We start from the raw sequence: 19,616 nt of genomic DNA on the forward strand, positions 1-19,616 counted from the left end.
AGGATAATGCAACCTTCTCTGGCCTTTGGCAAACACCGGGCATATGTTCCGTCCTCACTGGGCTGTGTTTTGTGTGGATTTCCCTGCTTTGATTTGTTTCCAAAATAGGAATATGTTTGCTACAGCAAACTTTGGTTCCCCCCCCCCCCATGCATGCTGAAACCTGTTTTCTTTTGCCACTGGCCACCTGAGTTTGCAGTTAGAGGAGGTTGCAATTTTATATCCGTGCAGTTTTCTGAAAAAAACGTTGAAAGTCTTGCAACAAACAGCGCTAGAAAGGCATTGGACTAAAATGATCATTATGTGTTTGTGCATTTAATACGTAAGTAATTAGGTAATAGGAAAACGTTTGCTAATGAGATGTGCAAATAGAGTGAAATACGAAGGTTTTTAGCTGGATGAAATACATTGTGCACTAGTTTAATGGAGTGAAAAACAGGTCTTCATTAGATCAGAAAATCCTGTGTCGGTCGGTGTGTCGAGCAGAGAGCGACCAAGACAGCAAAGGGTGTGGAAGCTGAGCCTTATTTATGATTGGGACAATTTAAGAGAGCTGGATGTGCATAGACTGAGGTAGGGAAGACGGAGAAGTGGTATGATTCTTGCTTCTACATATTTGAAGGGATATCTCATAAAAGGTGGAGAAAGTTTGTTTCCTGCTTGAACTTGGTGGGTTCAGATTCCAAGAAAGGAGGTTTAGACTAAACTGTGGGAATGTCTTCCTGACAGTAAGAGCTGTTAGTATTAGAAATCCCTTTAGGAGGTGGTGGGATTCTTGTTCATTAAAGATTCTTGAGCAGGGACAGGTGGCCGTCTGTCGGGGGCATTTTAGCTATTGGTTTCCTGCATTGGCTGGATTTGGAGTGAAATAATAAGGTTATTAATAACTTGTCCATCAAGGCATTTCTGACTTTCCAGTTCTGTGATTCTCTGCAAATCTGTTCCCTTTTTGCATTTCTTCCCTTATCTATCTTTTTTGTGATAATTAACAAATATATTATTTCCATACTCATAATGGGCGGCGACATCAAGAGCATTTGGGGAAGTTAACATCAGGTCTCCCATAGCATAGGATGAGGGGCATAGAAGACACTGACATAGGTGCGAAGACACTTTTCTGTGTTTGCAAAGAACGGTCTCCGAGCAAACCCCCCCCCCCTTTAAGGTTAAAGGTTCCCCTTGACATTTAGTCCAGTTGTGTCCAACTCTAGGGGGTGGTGCTCATCCCTGTCTCCAAGCCGTAGAGCCAGCGTTTGTCCGTAGACAGTTTCTGTGGTCACGTGGCCAGCGCGACTAGACACGGAATGCCGTGACCTTCCCATCATGGTGGTATCTATTTATCTACTCGCATTTTTACATGCTTTCGAACGGCTAGGTTGGCAGGAACTGGGACGAGCGACGGGAGCTCACTCCATCGCGTGGATTCGATCTTACGACTGCAGGTCTTCTGACCTTGCAGCACAGAGGCTTCTGCGGTTTAACCCGCAGCACCACCACAGTCCCTTTTTAAGGTTAACTCATGTCAAAACCAAAACAAACCGTAGTCTCTTTCCTTATAATAATGCCTCACGTGTATATTATCGTTCCGCAGCTTTGGAAACTGTTGTAGCAATTAGAGCCAAGTACAGTGGATACGTGGCCACCAGCTGCGCTTGCTAAACATGGAAGGCCCATGTTTTGAGACCCCTGGTTATTAGATGCTAAGGGCAGGCACAGCAACAGGTGCTTCCAACGTCTAAGAGCTTTCTAGTTATATTTGACTGTGAAGCACTTGATGAGAAGCTCTTCTAGTCTGATCCACCAAATAAATTCCTACACATTTAACTTTATGGACAACCACTTATGAGAGCTCCGATCCGTTGTTTGGATCTGAGAGGAAGAGCTAATCCCAGCAATGCAAAAGCAGCGTCATCTGAGACTGTTGATGCCTCAGTGGGCAGCCCGCAAAGCCATGGAATGCACCTAAGGGTGGTGGTGAGCGTTCACATCCCATACCGTTCAGAGGAAGAGGCCAGCATTTGGGAAAAACAGGATTAAGGCAACTGTCCTAGATGTCTTTATTGGGCTGTAAGCCCAGTAAACTCAATGCGTTTCGCTTCCAGATGTTAGAATGCACCATATTGTGCTGAAAGTTTGTTGATAAGGCATTTGCTCTCAGGTAGTGCTCCTTGTCTGCTAACTCTGCAACTGAATGAGACCAGTTTGGGATAAGCTTCACAGCCGCTTGGAGCCCCAGACTCAGCACTTGTATATCTGTGTACATGTTGAATTATACAATTTTAAGACGAAAGGGCTAGTCGGATAGGTGGAGGGATTGGAAAAAAAACCCAGGTGAATAAAGGGGAGAGGAACTGATGTCTTGTTTTTAAGAACTAGCACATCTGTTGCTTTCTGTGGCTCTTGCACACTGTTAAACATCTGCACGAGGACGATTAAGGAAGCATAGATTTTTCCTACCTGAACAGTTCTGGCTTATCTTGTCCTTGGAAGGGTTTTGAATTGACTAAACAATGTGAAAATTGGTGATTTCCAGAAAGAGTTGACCTTCCGAATCTCATCAGCCTAGCCTGTGGTGAGGGGTTGTGGAAGCCGTGGTTCGTCCACATCTGAACGTTCGTTCCCGCCTCACCTGGGGCATCAGGTGGCAATAGGTGCTTGCAGAATGTCCCCTTCCCCCCAATTTGGAAGGTTTCATTCAGTTTTCTTGTTTGTTCCAGGAACTGTATATCGCCGTTGGAATATCTGGAGCAATCCAACATCTCGCTGGAATGAAAGACAGCAAGGTACAGTGTGTTATATTTGTGTGTGTGTGTGTGTGTGTGTGTGTGTGTGTCTGTGTCTGTGTGTCTGTGTGTCTGTGTGTATTTTGCAGGCAAGGTGATTCTTCATACAAAAAAAAGTGACAATCATCTTTTGAGGGGTTGTGATGGTGTAGAAAAATACAAAGGTTGTACATTGAGCCCATTTTAGAAAGTAAATCAGTTGTCAGTGTATCACTTTATGGTCAATAATAACATGAACTAGCTGGTTAATAGTGCACACATTGAGAAATTCATTGATTGCTGCTTCTGAAGCCCATCTTCAGAAACAGAACTGAATTTATAGCTTAAACAAAACAAGTCTGTATAAGAATCCTATCCTGCAGACCCACATTCATATATTTCAGAATCTGACACATGAATTCATGCATAACAATGTGCAATTTGAATTATGGACTTACTACTCCATAAAGTAAAAGACGCCTTTGAATGCTCCAGCATTTATCCATTCAAATGGAAAGCTATTATAAAATGATGATAAAACTTTAAAAGGCTTAACTCGTTCGTAGCTGAAATGCTTTCCGCTGACGCAAGACTAGTTCAGTCCTCTGTCCAAGATTATCTTTCTACTCTACCGGTGGAATATGATTTGTATCTATTTTGGAATTCAGTCTTTGCATTTATGGAAGGCAGTTTAACTAATCTTGTCTTGCTGTGGATTCCTGTTAAGGTACTGCAACTATTAAGCCATTCTGGGTTTGTCCTGCATGCCCTGCTTTTCTCCTTCACTGTCTGCTGTGCTTTTTCTCTTTTAAATACAGCGGGCCAAATTATTGCATGTTATTGCAAACAAAGGCTCTTAAGAATCTCTGAGCAGCTTAGTCAAATAACCAACTGATTTTAGCAGTTCAGTAGGAAAAATTAAATAAATAGGGCAGATGTAAACACAGCACTCCCTTGTGGATCCTTTCTGAGAAAGGGTTGCTCAGAATGAGTGCACAATGCAGGAGTTACAGGGTGGAAAAGTCACTTTAGCTGTGTGTTCATTCCAATGCCGTTAAATCGTACACCTGTTGTGGGGTTTTCCAGACTGACATTTTTGCCATTGCAACTATCATACTGTGGCTGCAGTGCTTTAGGGCTCTGATCCTAAGTGCACTTACTTGGGAATAGACTTCATTGGAGATCATTGTTGTTGTTGTTTAGTCATTAAGTTGTGTCCGACTCTTTGTGACCCCCATGGACCAGAGCACATCAGGCCGTCCTGTCTTCCACTGCCTCCCGGAGTTGGGTCAAGTTCATGTTGGTCGCTTCGATGACACTGTCCATCCATCTCATCCTCTGTCGTCCCCTTCTCCTCTAGCTTTCGCACTTTCCCAACATCATCTTCTCTTCTCATGAGATTGTCAAAATATTGGAGGATCAGCTTCAGGATCTGTCCTTCCAGTGAGCGCTCAGGGTTGATTTCCTTCAAAATGGATAGGTTTGTTCTCTTTGCATTCCAGGGGACTCTCAAGAGCCTCCTCCAGCACAATTCAAAAGGATCAATTCTTCGGTGTTCAGCCTTCTTTATGGTTGAGCTCTCACTTCCATACATCGCCCCTGGAAAAACTATAGCTTTGACTATGCGGACATTTGTTGGCAAGGTGATGTCTCTGCTTTTAAGATGTCTAGGTTTGTCATCGCTTTCCTCCCAAGAAGCAGGCGTCTTTTAATTTCTTGGCTGCTGTCACCATCTGCAGTGATCGTGGAGCCCAAGAAAGTAAAATCTGTCACTGCCTCCATATCTTCCTCTTCTATTTGCCAGGAGGTGATGGGACCAGTGGCCATGGTCTTCGTTTTTTTGATGTTGAGCTTCAGACCATTTTTTGCACTCTCCTCTTTTACCCTCATTAAGAGGCTCTTTAATTCCTCCTCGCATTCTTCCATCAGAGTGGTGTCATCTGCATATCTGAGGTTGTTGATATTTCTCCTGGCAGTCTTAATTCCGGTTTGGGATTAATCCAGTTCTGCCTTTCCTATGATGTATTCTGACCCTAAAGTCAGACTGCTTCATTTAGGGGTGCCGTGAGTGTCTGCCTGCACCACGTAGGAGCAGTGACATTTCGTACCACACAACCCATGAAGTTGCTGTCCCTCTTGTTGAGTCTGTTTTATCCAGAGTTACTTTTTGAGAGATTCCTTTTTAGATTGCAAGTCCCAGAAATGCCTAGCCACTATGGCCAGTGGCTAGGCAGGCTGGGAAGTTCTGGGAGTTGCAGTTCAAAAAAAGGGAACATCCCCAAATTCTGGTTTTATCTCCAAGAAGAGGCCCAGTTCGCTCGTGTTCAGGAGGGGCTAGGACTACTGTGTGTGTTTCACGGCAAAGTTTTCCATATTTTAAGGGATATTTTAATTTATTTTTAAACTGGCACGATTGAATAGTGTGTTAAATCATATTTTCTGGCATTTTCATAGCTGAGAATAGCTATCACCGTTAAGCACGTGTTGATATTAAATAATGTCAGCTTCCCTATTCCCTTGGCTTTTTTAAAATAAATATATGACTAGAATAGAACGTTTTATTTACGAAACTTTGTACAAATCCTGAGAAGGAGCCTATCAGTAACCGTCCGGCTCAGGACTGGCACACAGTTTGGTTAGCTATGTCTGTAGCCACAGATCATGCTACTGTTAATGCTTGAAAATAAGAGGTGGGCACAAACTGCCAGTTCGGTGGCTCCTTTCTCAGCCGAATCAGTGTTCAGTGCTTCCAAGCCCCACCTCTCCTCTGGTAGGTTGCCCAATCAGAGCCATCGCCTGGAGAAGGCGGGGCAGAAAAGCCAGGCTGCTTCCTCTGAGTGGGCGCCTGCTGGAGGAGGCGGAGCTTTGATGCGCCGAACCCCTACTTGGCCAAGAAATGAACCATCACGAACCACTGAACCAGCAGGTTTGTGCCCATCTCTAGTTGAAAACTTTTCTACTTCCAATACTACATCACTGACCATTAAAATGAAGTGGATTTTATAGGACTTCACTAAGCTGCTCTTATTTCTGTGCCTTACTCCCGATTTTGAACCTGACCTGTTCTGAGAGATTCGGAGACACTGAGCTCTTAAGATTTTTCTCACATTTTGCTTCTATATTTAAACTCGTAGGATACGTTTTCCAAGGCTTAAACTTTATTTTACTTTTACTTGACCCGTGCCCTACTTCCGTGTTCATTATCAACACTACACGGGCGATGTATTTGCTCAAAGAGATCAAATTTATATAAAATGTAAAAAAAAAATCCACCTCTATAACCATGGCAACAGTCTCTCGAGTGGGTTTTCCCGCTATGCTGTAAATTATCTGGCTTGGTGAGCTTGTCCACTTGAAGAATCCTTCTGTAAGTGCTCCACAAAGCTTTCTGCAAGTAGAATGTATAATTTATTTGTACTTCTGACAAGGTAGAAAACCAGCTTTTCCTAAAGAATGGTACGTCTGTGCTCTCCTCCCCACCCCGGTTTTCCCTTTGTAGAGTTATAGTCGTTAGGTCCGTCACCGTTTCCTAATGTAAATATTAGTGTAAGGTAAATATGTAAATATGTGTGCATGTAAATATTAGTGTAGGGTTTTTGCTTCTTCAGTTGATGCCCCAGGGGCTGTTTCGAGCTTATAAGGGAAAAGCAGGATGCAAAAAAATGTAGATCATAAAATAAAATAAAATGGCCAGTGGCTGTGCCAGCAGCGGATGGAGAGAGAAGTTTTCATCTGGAGGACCTCAAGGTGGGAAAGACTGTTTCAGGGCTATCACAGCTTTGAAATTTCCTGTGAGTAGAGATGAGTCTGAATCTGTGGTTCTTGCTGGTTCGCTTCTTAACCAAACGGGTCTGGTGCTTCCCAGCTCCGCCTCCTCCAGCAGGTGTCCAATCTGATTGGGTGCCCACCGGAGGAGGCGGGGCTGAGAAGCGCCATACACCGGTTTGGGGAAAAAAACGAACCAGCACGAACCACCAGTACGTACGGTAGTTCATGCCCCTCTCTACCTGTGAGACAGAGCATTATGGCAGCAAGTAGGCGTAGAGAACATACCAGTGTGACACTGTACATGCCCAGTGTTTTGTTCGATTTGAGTATTGCGAAAGAACTCTGGGAAAGACAGAGGTCAGTGTGTGGCTGTTCAGACTGTGTTTAGCTTGTCTACTGTATTTTTATACTTCTGTATTTTTATACTACCTCCTTCCTTTAGGAGCAGCCCTGGAGTGCGAGCACAAAATAACCTTTTTATGATTCATCTCCATTTTTTCCCTCTCTTTTAGACCATAGTAGCCATCAACAAGGACCCAGAAGCCCCTATATTCCAAGTTGCCGATTATGGACTGGTAGCAGACTTGTTTAAAGTAAGTCTTGCCATCGGGTGGACTTGATCGTCTCCCATTCCTGAAGGTTTGGAGGTTCAATTGTACTAGGACCTAGGCTTGGTGGTACCCAGTAGCACACACACACATGTATGGGCCAGCAAATCTTCTTAAGTAATGTAGCCTGTGGAGCGGGTGCTAGCCTGTGTCATGTGCTTGTTTCTCTGGGTTTTTTTTAATGAGTCATAGAAATCCCAGTGTAGAGAATGGAGTGACAGAGTAGGACTCAGGAGGTCCTGAGTTCAAATCCCTGCTCAGCCACAGAAACTCCCTTTGGGGTGGGTGGGGGATGTGACACTGTTAAACTCTTCCTTAGATGTCTCATTCCCCTTGAAAGCCCTGCTTGTAAGGCAGTTCCAACTTCATGGCCCATAAAACACAAACACTGAAATCCCTGGTGCGGTGGAGTACTTGAGGACCATAGTCATCTGGTTTAATAAAGCTTTTAGTTAGCTTCTGCTGCTGTTGTCTAGGTGGCCTCTTTCAGAAGGTTAGCATTTCTCTTTCTGCCCAGCCCTTTGGGATGGTGTGGATTTGGTACCCACATATGGTACTTGATATCTAATAACATCTCTTTCTTAATCGTCATCTTAGAAATTTAGAGCTAGAAGGGATCCTATAGATCATCAAGTGCAGCCCCTGTCAAGGAGGCACAAGAGGGGAATCGAACTCCCCAGCCTTTGGTTCTGCAGCCACATGCCTAAGCCACTGAGCTATCTAGCAGTTCTTAATAGTTATTACGAACAATATATTTCACTTCATTTATTATTTAGGCAAGATTTGCCCAGAGTTAAATTTTAACTGAAGTTTTGCGAAGTATAAAGAGTTGTAAAATGTGCCTTGACCCAGAATGGGGTAGGCCTTCTTAACTCTGATGGGACTCTGCTGCTAGATGTATCAGTGCTGGTCATATTTTTGAGCTGGGTGTGAGAATAGACCACCCTTTCCCACAGGCTGCATGACAGTAAGAATCATCCTCCGTTTCTCTTTTGCCTCACCCCTCCGCTTGGCCAAGGACAGAGGGAGAGTCTGTTCTCTCTCCCAACACCCATACCCCAGTGGAAATGGGATAGGAAAGGTTAAGAACTGTATGAGAAACCAGGAGCATGACGTTTAAGGCTTATGCCTTGTCTGTCAGGTGCCACGGTGTCAGTATGGTCAGCTTGAAGAGGCACAAGGCCTGTGCCAGTCTTCTCACCGGGCCGGAGACAGGAAAACTTTTTTATCTTTAAAAGAGACGTTGATCCACAGGTGGTCTGTGGGGATCTGCACCTGACTGTGGGCAGGGTCTGAGCCCAAAGGGAGTGGGCTTGGCATCACTGCAAGTCTGCAGGACACTCTTTCCCTCTCTGTGCCCCACTCCAAATAACATTATGTTGAGGACTGCGGTTCTTCTAGTCCTTGACCAACTTTGGGGTTCTGAATTTTGCAGTTTTAAAGCAAAAAAAAAAGCATGTTATTGGGGGTGCCATCATTATGGTCTGGCAGATGCAGTTGGTCATTGTTTTACCTGAATCTGTGTAGCGTATTTTCCAGTTGCTTCTCATATTATTGATAAATTCAGAGATACTAAAATGGGATTGGCAAGCGATGGCAGGGGCAGGGCAGAAATTGTTTGTGTGTGTGCATACATGGTAGCCATTTCTCCCTAGTAGACAGTTCCACCATGCTTCAGAGGTTAGCCATTCACTGTTGAACTATGCACTTTGTACTTCCCCAATGTTTCTGTTATGTCAGGAATGGCGAACTAAGAAACCTCTATCTAAATCAAGTGTGTTGTTTCTGTGTGATAGCTTGCTGCCAAGTCTTGGCTGCTGATTGCTAGAAGCTATTTAAAGAAAGCAAAATGCTTGCTTGAAATAATGGATGTGTGGGGGCGAGGTAGCCCTGCTTGCTGCTGAATTTGGTGGGGTATGAGTAGAGGGGCACAGCTTGTCTGCCCCCCCCCCCGGGCATAATAAAGATACTTGTGCTGTCTATGGGATTCTGGGAGTTGGGGTATGAAAAAAAAAAACACGGTTTGCCATCTCTGATCAGAAGTGGGCTTCTGGCCACTTAATTATTCCTTTAAATAAAAACCAAAAGATTAGCAGTTGGAGTAAGAAGTTACTCTCAAGATCCTCAGCACCTGCCCACCTGCTGCTTCCAAGGGTTGCTTCACTTTTGGTATCAGCCAGGTACTCTTTAGTGCTTCCTAATTTGGAAGGGAGGAAGGAATGATCCTCTGACGGCCGGGGCAGAAACAGCTGAGCACGCCTTTTAGAACAGTACTGATTTCCCAGCTCTGGAGGGACATCTGGCTTGGGTTAACCCAATGGAGCCAGGATGATTTCAGCAGAGGTGAACCCTCTCTCACATGGCATTGAAAATCCCCAGGAGTGTCCATGGGAGCTGTGTATTCATTTATCTTAAGCCTAAAGGGAGGGAGGAGGTTGGCGTTGTGTACACCCACTTATGTTAGGTTTCAGTCTCCTGAATCTTGTCAGTAGGCTTTTCTTCCTTGACTTTCTTGGAAGGGTGAATTGGCTTTCAACAAAATGGAGGAGCTGGGCTTGTTAAAAGTCTTATTGTTTGAACACCCAAAACTCCCCAGAACTATGATTCTTAATCAGTAGCTCATTCCACTCTCTACCAACTTGTACTTTAGGGCTGCCATGGGGGGGGGGGGCGGAGGGATGGCCCCACCTGTCCAATATTATAAATGGCTAGAGCTGGGATATCTGAAAGTCTGCCTCCTCCAATAGGTTCCTTCCTGGAGTTTAAGATCCTCAGTGGAGAGCCCTATTGTGTGTGAGGTCAGATTGGCGAGTAGACATGAATGAGCTTTCTTAGTAGCAGCCCCTCAAATACAGAGATCCCTCTTTGTAGGCCTTCCAATAGACAGCCAGAACTATTGTTCTGAGTGGCATTTAGTCTCTAGCATTCTTTTTCCAAAACTGGCTTTTAGAGCATGTTTGGGTGTACTTTTAGAGACTATAATAGCTTTGTACCGTAAATGTACTGTAAATATATGTGTGTGTGTGAGAGAGAACAAACTTTCATTTTAATTTACTGGAAATCTCTGTGGGATCCCTGCTGGGTAGACGGGTAGGAAATCCATTGATGGCTCCTAGTTGCAGCATTTCACATTTCAAATAAAATTATTGGGAGAAGTCGGCTTTGAAGCGGGGATCATGAAATACTGATTGTTTATCAAAGGAAGCCAAGGCTTTAAAAAAACATCTTAATAGGACCTTGCGTTGGAAATCTGATTTCACACCAGATTGAAATTCTGTGCTTGGAAGCGGGTAGCAGTGCTGCCAAAGATATTTCCGTTTTTATTCTCTCTGTGTCTCCTTCCACCCATCCCAGTTTAATTCTCCTAGACCTTTGGGGCTCCGTTGGCATGTACTCTCCATGCCTGGCATGAGTGCCCGGTCTCTCCATGGGGGAGAAGTGACAGAAACTCTGCCAGCACTTAATGCCATTCCTGAACTAATGCCTGCTGGCTTGGCAGTAAACACGGGCCTTTTAATAAGCTGGAGACAAAGTGACATTCGGAAGAAACAACATGTAGACAATTTCCTTAATAAATTTTGTACGACTGCATTATTTCCACCTAATGGAAATGTAGATCTCTTAAATAATTGAGAGGCTATATTCACCCGCCGTGAGTACAGCTGGGATCTCTCCGAGCGAGGGCATTCTCCAGCCAGCCCCTGGAAGGATAAAGTAACTGATATTTTACGCCACTGGTTTGTGTAGGGTTTCAGGTGTAGTTGGCTGGCTAATCAACCACCTGCTTTCACGCATAGCTGCTCTTCTGAGGTCTAGTAAGAATCAGTGTGCAGCGTCGTCGGAGCTCAGTTAAGTGGGAGATCCCCAGCAAGGTGCCAAGGCGGGCGTTGGTGCCACATCCTCGCCAATTGCTCATGGAGTGGAATGGGTTCATCCTTGCCCTGGTTTGCACTTCAAGCAGTCCCTTTTTGAGATCTCTGTTGGGTTAACTTGCTTCTCAAAACCAGAGGGAAGAGAGTCAGAATGCTTGTCTGCCAAGAATAGGATCAGATAATTTTTACAAATATGGAAGGAAAAAAGTTTGCTGTGATTAAAGACTTCAGCAAGGGGTCCCTCTGAATTAAATCCTTGTTGTTAGCACCTGTTGAGTCATGTGTTCCTGGTTTTAATCCAGGAGTCATGTTAGGGGAAGGGGCTGTAGTTCAGCGATAGAGTACCGTATTTTTCGCTCCATAAGACGCACCTTTCCATAAGACACACCAATTTTTTAGGAGAAGAAAACAGGAAAATATAATCTGTTTTCTTCGCTCCATAAGACGCACAGACTTTCCCCCCCCCCGTTTTGTGGGGGAAAAGTGTGTCTTATGGTGCGAAAAATACGGTAAATATTTTGCACACAGACCTTATAAAGTTCTCAGATAGCAGGTGATCGGAAGGCCTCTTCCTAAGACCTCGGAGTTCCAGCTGACATAGAGCGTACGAGGCCATGTATAATTAGAGCTGTTTGGTGTACACACACACACACGATGTGGTGGGAGTAAAATTAGATGGGATGGGATTTTGAATTGATTTTCAAAATTGGTTTCCACTTTTAATTAGTTTGCTCACTGGAATAGTAATACTTGTTCAACAATCTTGATTTTTTTTTTTTTAAGTAACAGAAACCAGCAGGTATAGGTCTTTTGAAATCTAGATTGTTTCTTTACCAAAGAGCTAAGAAGGGAGAAAAAAGTGTGTTGTGTAAACTCATTTATCTTTGGAATTAATATCATTTTTGGATGTGTATTGTCAGTTCATTTTTTCCTAAGTTTATCTTGAATGTTTAAATTTTATGGTGTGTTTTAGCATTAACACTTACACTGCTTGTCAAGATCTAGTAACACTATTCCGGTGTAACTGGTTCTTTGCAGATGTATATTTAGCTGATATTCCTTTTTCTTCTCCTTCCAGGTTGTTCCCGAGTTGACAGCTGCGCTGAAAAAATAAAATCGTCAAGGGCTTCGGCTAAACTGGATGTAACTTCGGTTTTGAGAGAAATAATTTCTAAAACCAAAATATAAATTATATTTCATCGAACTAAAAATATAATACCCAGCTAATTATTGCCAAAAGCATATTCTAGATGACCTTTACATGCCTTGTAATATACCCACCTTCTGCCTTTTCAGCTCTCATGTAGCTGCAAATTACTTCTTAAATGTTTTTCTAACTATGTAATAAAATCTACATAACATACTTGATTTTATATAAGCTACCTTTGTGATTTGATGTTAATCTACACCCCAAGGCAAGTGTGTGGACAACTTCCTAGCTCTTGAGGGAGATATTCTCTGCCTTCAGAACCTTCCACCAGCAAAGCTCAAATTTTCTTGGAAGACAAAGGATCAAGCAAAATGTTTCCAGGGGTTTAATTCTCGCTGCAAGATCCCAAGTTTTTGCATGCTTTTTAAAAAATTGCTATTGCACTGTCAATTGTTTGGCAGGGGGCTGTAGTCCACCTGTGCCCAAAAATATATTCATCTGTGCTTAGAAGATACCAAGCCATCCCCATCTGTCAGGTGGCTGGTTTAATTATTGTGTGCTACAGATAAATCCATCTGTGGCAAGATAATATACAGTGGTGCCTCGCATAGCGAGGTTAATCCGTTGCGGATTAACCATCGCTATGAGAAACATCGCTCAACAGAACAAAAAAACCCATTAAAACGCATTAAACTTGGTTTAATGCGTTCCAATGGGCCCAAAACTTACCGTTGAGCGAAGCTTCTCCATAGGGGCGGCCATTTTCGGGCCCTCGCTTTGCGAGGGCGCGGCGGGAAAAGTTGCGGCCGCCATTTTGGAACCGCCGATCAGCTGTTTTCCCCCGCTTCGTTGTGCGAAAATCGCTAAGCGAATCGCTTAGCGATCGTCGCACAGCGAAAAAATGCCATAGGGGCCATCGCTGGAGCGAACGCTCCAGCGATGGCCCAGAAACCCTCGCTATGCAAATTCATCGCTCAACGGAGCGATCGCTAAGCGAGGCACCACTGTATACTCTTGTGTTTCTTTGAAAACAAAACCTGTGACAGCTCAAAAGCAGTTGGTTGTTTTATAGGCAGAGAATACAGAAAGGTTATAAAGTGACTTGGCTGTTAGATTTATGGACTTCGATAACCCAAGTTTTTAAAAAAAAGCTGGAGGGATTTTCCATGTTAAACTGGATAGAGAATGTTTGTTTTGGAATGGATTCCTCGCATATACTAAGTAATTTGGCATTAGAAATAATGATGTAGCACTCGGATCTCAAACACCCAACAGGAATGTTTGTGCCTGACATGGTTCGATTCCTAATTAGCAGCTCGTAGTCCAAAGGGTTATGAAGCTTGTGGCCAGGGCTTGGCCTAAGGCATTTCACCCCACAGCACAGTAGGGTGGTCTGGCCTTGGTGGTATGTGTGTGTTTTATTTTCAGATAAATTGCCCCCCCCCAGAAATTTTAATGTCTTACTATGATTTTTTTTAAATTATAGATGTAATATTCTGATATTTGGCAGTTCCTTGTTTTATGGCTTTATGGGATGGGGACTAGAACTCTTGACAGCATACCTTTGCAAATGGTGTGAACTGAAATATTGATTGTTATGTCTGAATCTTAGGCCTGCAGACCTGGAAGGGACCCTGTCCGGGAGGCCCAGTGGGGGAATCAAACTCCCAACCTCTGGCTTCACAGCCAGATGCCTCATCCCACTGAGCTGTCCAGTAGAGATGGGCACGAATTTCAGTTTGGAGGTTCGTGTTGGTTCTTTGGAGCAGCTTCACAGATGCCATGCATTCCTCCCCCCCCAATAACCGGCACCCCTACTCACCCACTGGAGCACGCTGCTCTTCTCGTCCTTTTCCCATGTTTTTCCAGTCCCAGCAGGAGTGCGTGCTTTGGCTGCTGGAGGAGGTGAAGAAGGGGGAAGCACACGCTCCCGCTGTTAACGAAACGGCACAAATCTCCAAACTGAGGTTCCTGCCCATCTCCGCTATCCAGCAGTTATATTTCCTTAGTGTGCATTTTTTCTTTTTTCTTTAATGAAACTGTAGTTCTTAAGAGGTTTTTGTCTGTTACGCTTTTTTTTAATGATAAAACTTTGTTGCAAGCATAGGAACAAACTGCCCCCTCCTTTAAATGGTTAAAATGAGCCGTTTTCTGTGTTGTGCCTTTCGCAAACCGCCAGCCACTTTTAGCTGGGGCTAACAGGTCCACACCAACCGGCTCAGGGTCCTTGGGAAAGTTTCAGATGTAGATATACATAGTCCTCTTGATTTTCTTTCCTAGCAAGCCTGGCATTCACTATAAACCATCACTAAGTTTTAATTTTCCTTGTGCTCATCTCTCACTCTCTGTTATGAGCGGTGTCTTTCGTAATAGAGATAACAAATCCGGAAAAGCTGGTGTCTGCCACCTCTCCAGCAGACCTCATCTGACTGTGACATATTTAGACAGCCTGCATCGTCATGCCGTATGCATGTGTTGGTTGCTTTAACCAGTAAAGAAACCTCAGAGACAGCCTGTCTGTGGTGGTTAGGCTTAGAAAGATAAAGAAACCACATGGTTGGAAGAGACAAGGGGCAAAAGGCAAGCAGAGCTATCATGGCTGGGTTAAAAACATCCTGGTGGGTTTGCATTTAAATATTCTGCAAAGCTGTATCTGCTTCTGACAAACTGAGCCATTGGGAACTGGGATAGGAATATTCCCCTGTAGGTTTGTAGGAGGCGTTTAGTTACAGAAGGCTGTAGGTAAGCTATGAAAGGAATCGTTGATACAGCACCAGGGGAAGCCTTGCTGCCTGGAAAGCTAGCTAGTGTCCCTTCTTGTGCTCCCAGCCAGTTTAAATCTGTGGTCATTCTCGGCTGCTGTCAAAGACAAAATATTCTCTAACCTCCTCTGCAGGGCAGTGGAGCAGTACATCCGCATATATAGGATTCATTCTAACTTGGTCACATCTCCTGTTCTTGCAGTAAATTTTGCTTTTATTTTGAATGGACTGTACTCTAGTATTTGTATATAGAAGAACAAAAATAGCCCTGAAGATACTGAAACGTTGACTTTAACCCTAGGTATGCCTATGAAGTTGCCTTCATTTTGCAAAGCTACAGAAACTGCTCTTCAAGGGCTTTGGCAATGGCTGGAATGAATAAGATGATTGTTGTGGTAGATGATGGCTTCTCAACCCGTGTTATTACACAAAACTGTCAGTTTTTCTCTAACCAAGAGGGGAGGAGCTTCGCAGAAGTCGCTGAACGGGCTATGTACGAGACCTTCGTGTGGCTCTTTTTTTTTTCTTTTGAGGCATAGGTAAGCATATACAAAAGAGAAAATGCTCCCAGCAGTCATCACCACCAAAGAGTTTTCTACACGAGTGAGACGCTTGACTCTCAACACCAGAATGAACTGTATCTGGCTTTCACATGGCATGAGGTGATGGCCTTTCTTGTATCTGTGGTCCGGCCACGAGCTATCACTGTGAAACTGGTGATGCAAATTTACAGCTTCTGCTTTCTGTATAATGATATAATACTCTTTTTAGAGAAAGAAAATAGAGCAAAGTAGACACTGTTGGTCCTGACTTCGCCTCAAGATGAGGAGAAATATCCAAGGCTGGCTGCAAACGTTTATGCACATCTTAGTACCAGAGTACCGTTTACTAGATGTTAAAACTTGAGAGTTGCTGAATGCATGATTCTTCGTAGTATTAGATGACTGTAAGGAGCTGCCTCAGAGAAAGGGCGCATCCCAACAGTACTAGTTAGTAGTATTTTAAACCCTGCTTGAGTTACAACAGGCATTTTCCGTACTATGACCAGCAACCAACACTTGGAGAGTGTCCAAAGGAGCAGACGTAGAGGACTTTGTCATATTTGAGCAACATTACTCTGTTTTCTTCTTGCTATCCGTCCTTCCCTGTTCTCAACCTATACTTCAACACTTCCCAATTCTAACACAGATTGTGACCAACAGTGAAGACAGTGTGCTAGTCCGAAATCTGCATGGTGAACATCTTTCATTTGGGGTTCTTTCGGAGGCGCCACTTTTGTTTTCCACGCACCAGTTCTTCTGTTTCATACCAAACAAAAAGCCTCTCTTTGGGGTTCCTCTGTTTTGGGTTTTCCATTTGTGTTTCTGGTGCATGGAAAGCCCTAAAAACCCCTTAAAAACTATTCCAAACAAGCAGAGGCAAGGCAACAGAGACTCAATCTAGTTCAAAATCCACCCCCCCACCAGTATATACACCTTTACCAGAATAAATCAAGTAACAATTCAAAAATCAATTAAAAAAAGAGAGAAAGCCCTCACAGAAAGGGGAAAAATAGCAAAATAAAAACATCCACATAGGACCCCTCCCAAAAGCCAAGAAAAGCAAGCAAACAAACAAAAACAATACAATGAAATCTGCCACATCTAAAACCATCAAAATATGCAGTATTTCTCTCTCTCCTACCACTTGATGTCTTCTCTTCTCCTCTTCTTTGAGTTCAGCAAGTAGGCCAAGGCCCAGATAGCAGCGAACATGGGCCAAAAAAAAAAAAAAAGGCCAGAAAAAGAAAATGGGGGGAAAAGATTCTCCAAAGAATCCTCCTCGCTTGGTTCCAGGTTCTTCCACAGATTCCAGATTCTCCCACCCCTAAACATTCTGATTAGTTACTGGCAGCATCATTCATCACACCTTGTCTTTGCAACAGGCCTCATGACACTGATTGGATGAAAAATTTATCAGGCTATTTGACATGCAAAGGGTGAAAGAAGGGTTACATGAAACAGGGAACATGAAAGAAACATGAAGCTTTTGGGTACCTATGTTTTGTTAACATGAATAGTTTATGTTTTAGAAGTTCTCTTTTGATCATCATCTGAAGAACAGGAACATCAAAAAAGAGCCTGTTTCGTGCATTTTTTCTTCCATGTCAACACACAAAAGGCCCATCTCTAGCTGAGGGGCCTGGAAAAGCACCATGTGTTTTAGCTGCTTTACTATTATGGGAACCTGTTGTGAAGCTTTAGGTAAGGCTGGGGGGGGGGAATCCTGCCAGAAATTATGGAGTGCTGCTGCCAGTCAGAGTTGTCAATGCTGGACTCGGGACCAACATTCTCACTCAATGTAAAACCGCCTTTAGAGTTGCAAAGTGACTTGGAAAATCCACTCATGCAAGACCCATGGACATGGCAAGTCTAACCAAGCATGTAATCCTATAAATGTTTTTTTTGGGAAGGGAGTCAACTAACGTATGGTGCAAACTGTACACTGACATTTAAGAACAATGTGGTAAGTCAATGCTGTTGCCTATCACCAGCTCTATTCCTAGAACAAAACTGAAAACAATATAGGTAGGATTTTCTCCTATTTTTTTTAAAAAAATCTTTTTTAATTAAAACCATATTTGTAAAATGTCCATTTTCATTCTCTTGTCTTGGAGGCAACTTTTAATATATATTTTTTGTCAAAATATTTTTCCCCCAAAGTTCATGCTAAAAATAAGAAGAGATCATACTTTTAAATTTCTTTGATTTGCATCATTCAAAGTGCTCCTTGAAAAAATGTGGGTTTACCCCCCCCCCTTTTCCCCAAGGAAGAACAAAAATAATTGCCATATTTATACAAAGGGGGGAGGCTATCGTTGTCATGTACAAAGGGGAATTATAAGAAATTGTAGGAGAGAAGTTTATATCTGTTTGGACTGTACCCTGCTGAAACCTGACCTGATAGAAGATTGTCCAGAGTTTCATAAAAATTGTGGGATCTCTGTATACTTTTTTTTTTTTAAGAAAAAGAACATATTAAGAATCTATACATATCTGAGGTCATTGTTTTAACAGAGTGGTTCCCACAGCCCCATCTCTTCCTTAGGTGGGGTAGGGGAGGTGAAGCCTGAGGACTTCAAAATAGTAGCAATTGTCAAGTTTTTCGTGCTGGCTCTCTCCCAACTCATGCATTTTTTAAAAAAAATGGATTTTCATTTCATTCTGATTCCAACAACATGTCCGTTCATGGATGGTTCCAAGGGCCCCATTTAAAGCTCTAGAACATCTCCCCTCTCTGAAGCATATTTTTAAAATTTATTTTAACCCCACCCACCCCTTCCCCATGGCAGGAAAAGGACTACGAATCTGGGACCCTGTTTAATTTTTGATCTTTGGATTCCAAAGATGTATACTTGTCGATCATGGACGCATTTTGCTGGTAGTGGATGACTGGCTTGATCTGAAACATGCCAAAGCTTTCTTGATTCTTCTTGTTATAAATATTTACTCGATGCTCCAGTTCAGGGCTAGCTTTGGTAGACCCTGCTGGGCTCGGCAGTTTCAGGTTGACTGGGTTCAGTCCTTTTTCTGTCAAGCAGGAGTCTTCAGATAAAGAGGAGAGCAGTTCTTGCACCACCGCGTTGTTGACCCTGGCGTGGGCGGAAGAAGGATCGCCCTGCTCCCGTTGGGATACATGGCAGGGCCTCTCCAAGGGGCAATACTCCGAGGACTCCTCCCGGGTGGTGCTGCAGTCCGTGGAAGAGCCGAAGGTTTGGCTGCTGTCGCTCTGGGCCCGGGTGACAGAGCTGTCTGTGGATCGGGAGGCACTGCCTGAGGCGACGCTGGTGGACATCCCGTTGCTCCCCATGATCTTCATTGGCACTTCCACGGTGAAGAGGTCTGAGGAGATGTTGGGCTGGTGGACGTCAATGGCTGCTGTGGTGATGACGCAGATGGCTCCTTCGGGAACGCCACTGTCTGCAGGCAAAAGGTAGAAGGCATAAGAGGCCACAGGACCCTCGTCCCAGAAATGCGGCAAGATCTCCCTCCCAGAGGTTGACAGGCTGTTCGAGCAGTCCGGGAGAAGCTTTCTTTGGAAACTAAACCCTGCTTCCCAGATCAATTCCTCTTAAGCCAGGGAGAGAAACCTGTGGTCATTTAGATACAACTCCCATCAGCCCCAGCTAGCAGGATACAAGGTAGGAGGTGGTGAAAGTTGTAGCTGAACAACATCTGGAGGGGCCACCGTTTCCCTACCCACGCCTTACGCAGTGTGTGTAGTAAAATGAAATATGAACGTGGCCCCTTGACATTAAACAAGCTATGAACTTAAATCCTTATGGAAAGTGGTGACAGCAGTTTTCCCCGCGAGGTTCTGTGTGAGACATAAATTTCAATGGGATTTACTCCTTCATAACTACTATGGTAATCTGGGATTTTTCGGGTTATCAATTGCGGCCATCTGAGAATTTTAGCTTCCTCTAAGCTTCTAGTTCTCTTGTGCCTGAAAACAACTATCAGATAATTAGACGACTAAACAGCCTCTAAGTGAAACAGCAATATTTACTGGCCTAAGGCTGGGATTTTCAATCCCCACCCCAGTATGTAGCCCAGTTCATAAACTCTCCACCAAAAAGTCAACATCTTGCCTCCTAGAATGAAACACCTTCATTTCCTTTTTCCTCTCTTAGCATCAGGCTCAGCTTTTCTCCG

The 19,616-nt window shown here is 43.7% G+C and overlaps 2 protein-coding genes across 11 annotated transcripts in view; one reads left to right on the top strand and one right to left on the bottom strand.

Moving 5' to 3' along the window:
• ETFA (electron transfer flavoprotein subunit alpha) overlaps nucleotides 1–12,373 on the top strand; it is a 29,181-nt gene extending 16,808 nt beyond the window's left edge. The window contains exons 10-12 of the mRNA XM_072982265.2: nucleotides 2,718–2,783; nucleotides 7,043–7,123; nucleotides 12,089–12,373. Of these exons, the coding sequence (XP_072838366.2) occupies nucleotides 2,718–2,783; nucleotides 7,043–7,123; nucleotides 12,089–12,124 (183 nt within the window). The 3' untranslated portion in view covers nucleotides 12,125–12,373. The remainder of the gene's footprint in view (nucleotides 1–2,717; nucleotides 2,784–7,042; nucleotides 7,124–12,088) is intronic.
• A 5,132-nt stretch (nucleotides 12,374–17,505) lies between these two features.
• Nucleotides 17,506–19,616, bottom strand: part of TMEM266 (transmembrane protein 266) — a 113,675-nt gene continuing 111,564 nt past the window's right edge. For all 10 annotated transcript variants that reach the window (XM_072982260.2, XM_072982263.2, XM_072982257.2 and 7 more), the window contains one exon: nucleotides 17,506–18,881. In XM_072982260.2, the coding sequence (XP_072838361.2) occupies nucleotides 18,262–18,881 (620 nt within the window). In that variant the 3' untranslated portion in view covers nucleotides 17,506–18,261. The remainder of the gene's footprint in view (nucleotides 18,882–19,616) is intronic.

This window comes from Pogona vitticeps, chromosome 12 (assembly GCF_051106095.1).
Source record: "Pogona vitticeps strain Pit_001003342236 chromosome 12, PviZW2.1, whole genome shotgun sequence".
NCBI classification, from domain to species: domain Eukaryota; kingdom Metazoa; phylum Chordata; class Lepidosauria; order Squamata; family Agamidae; genus Pogona; species Pogona vitticeps.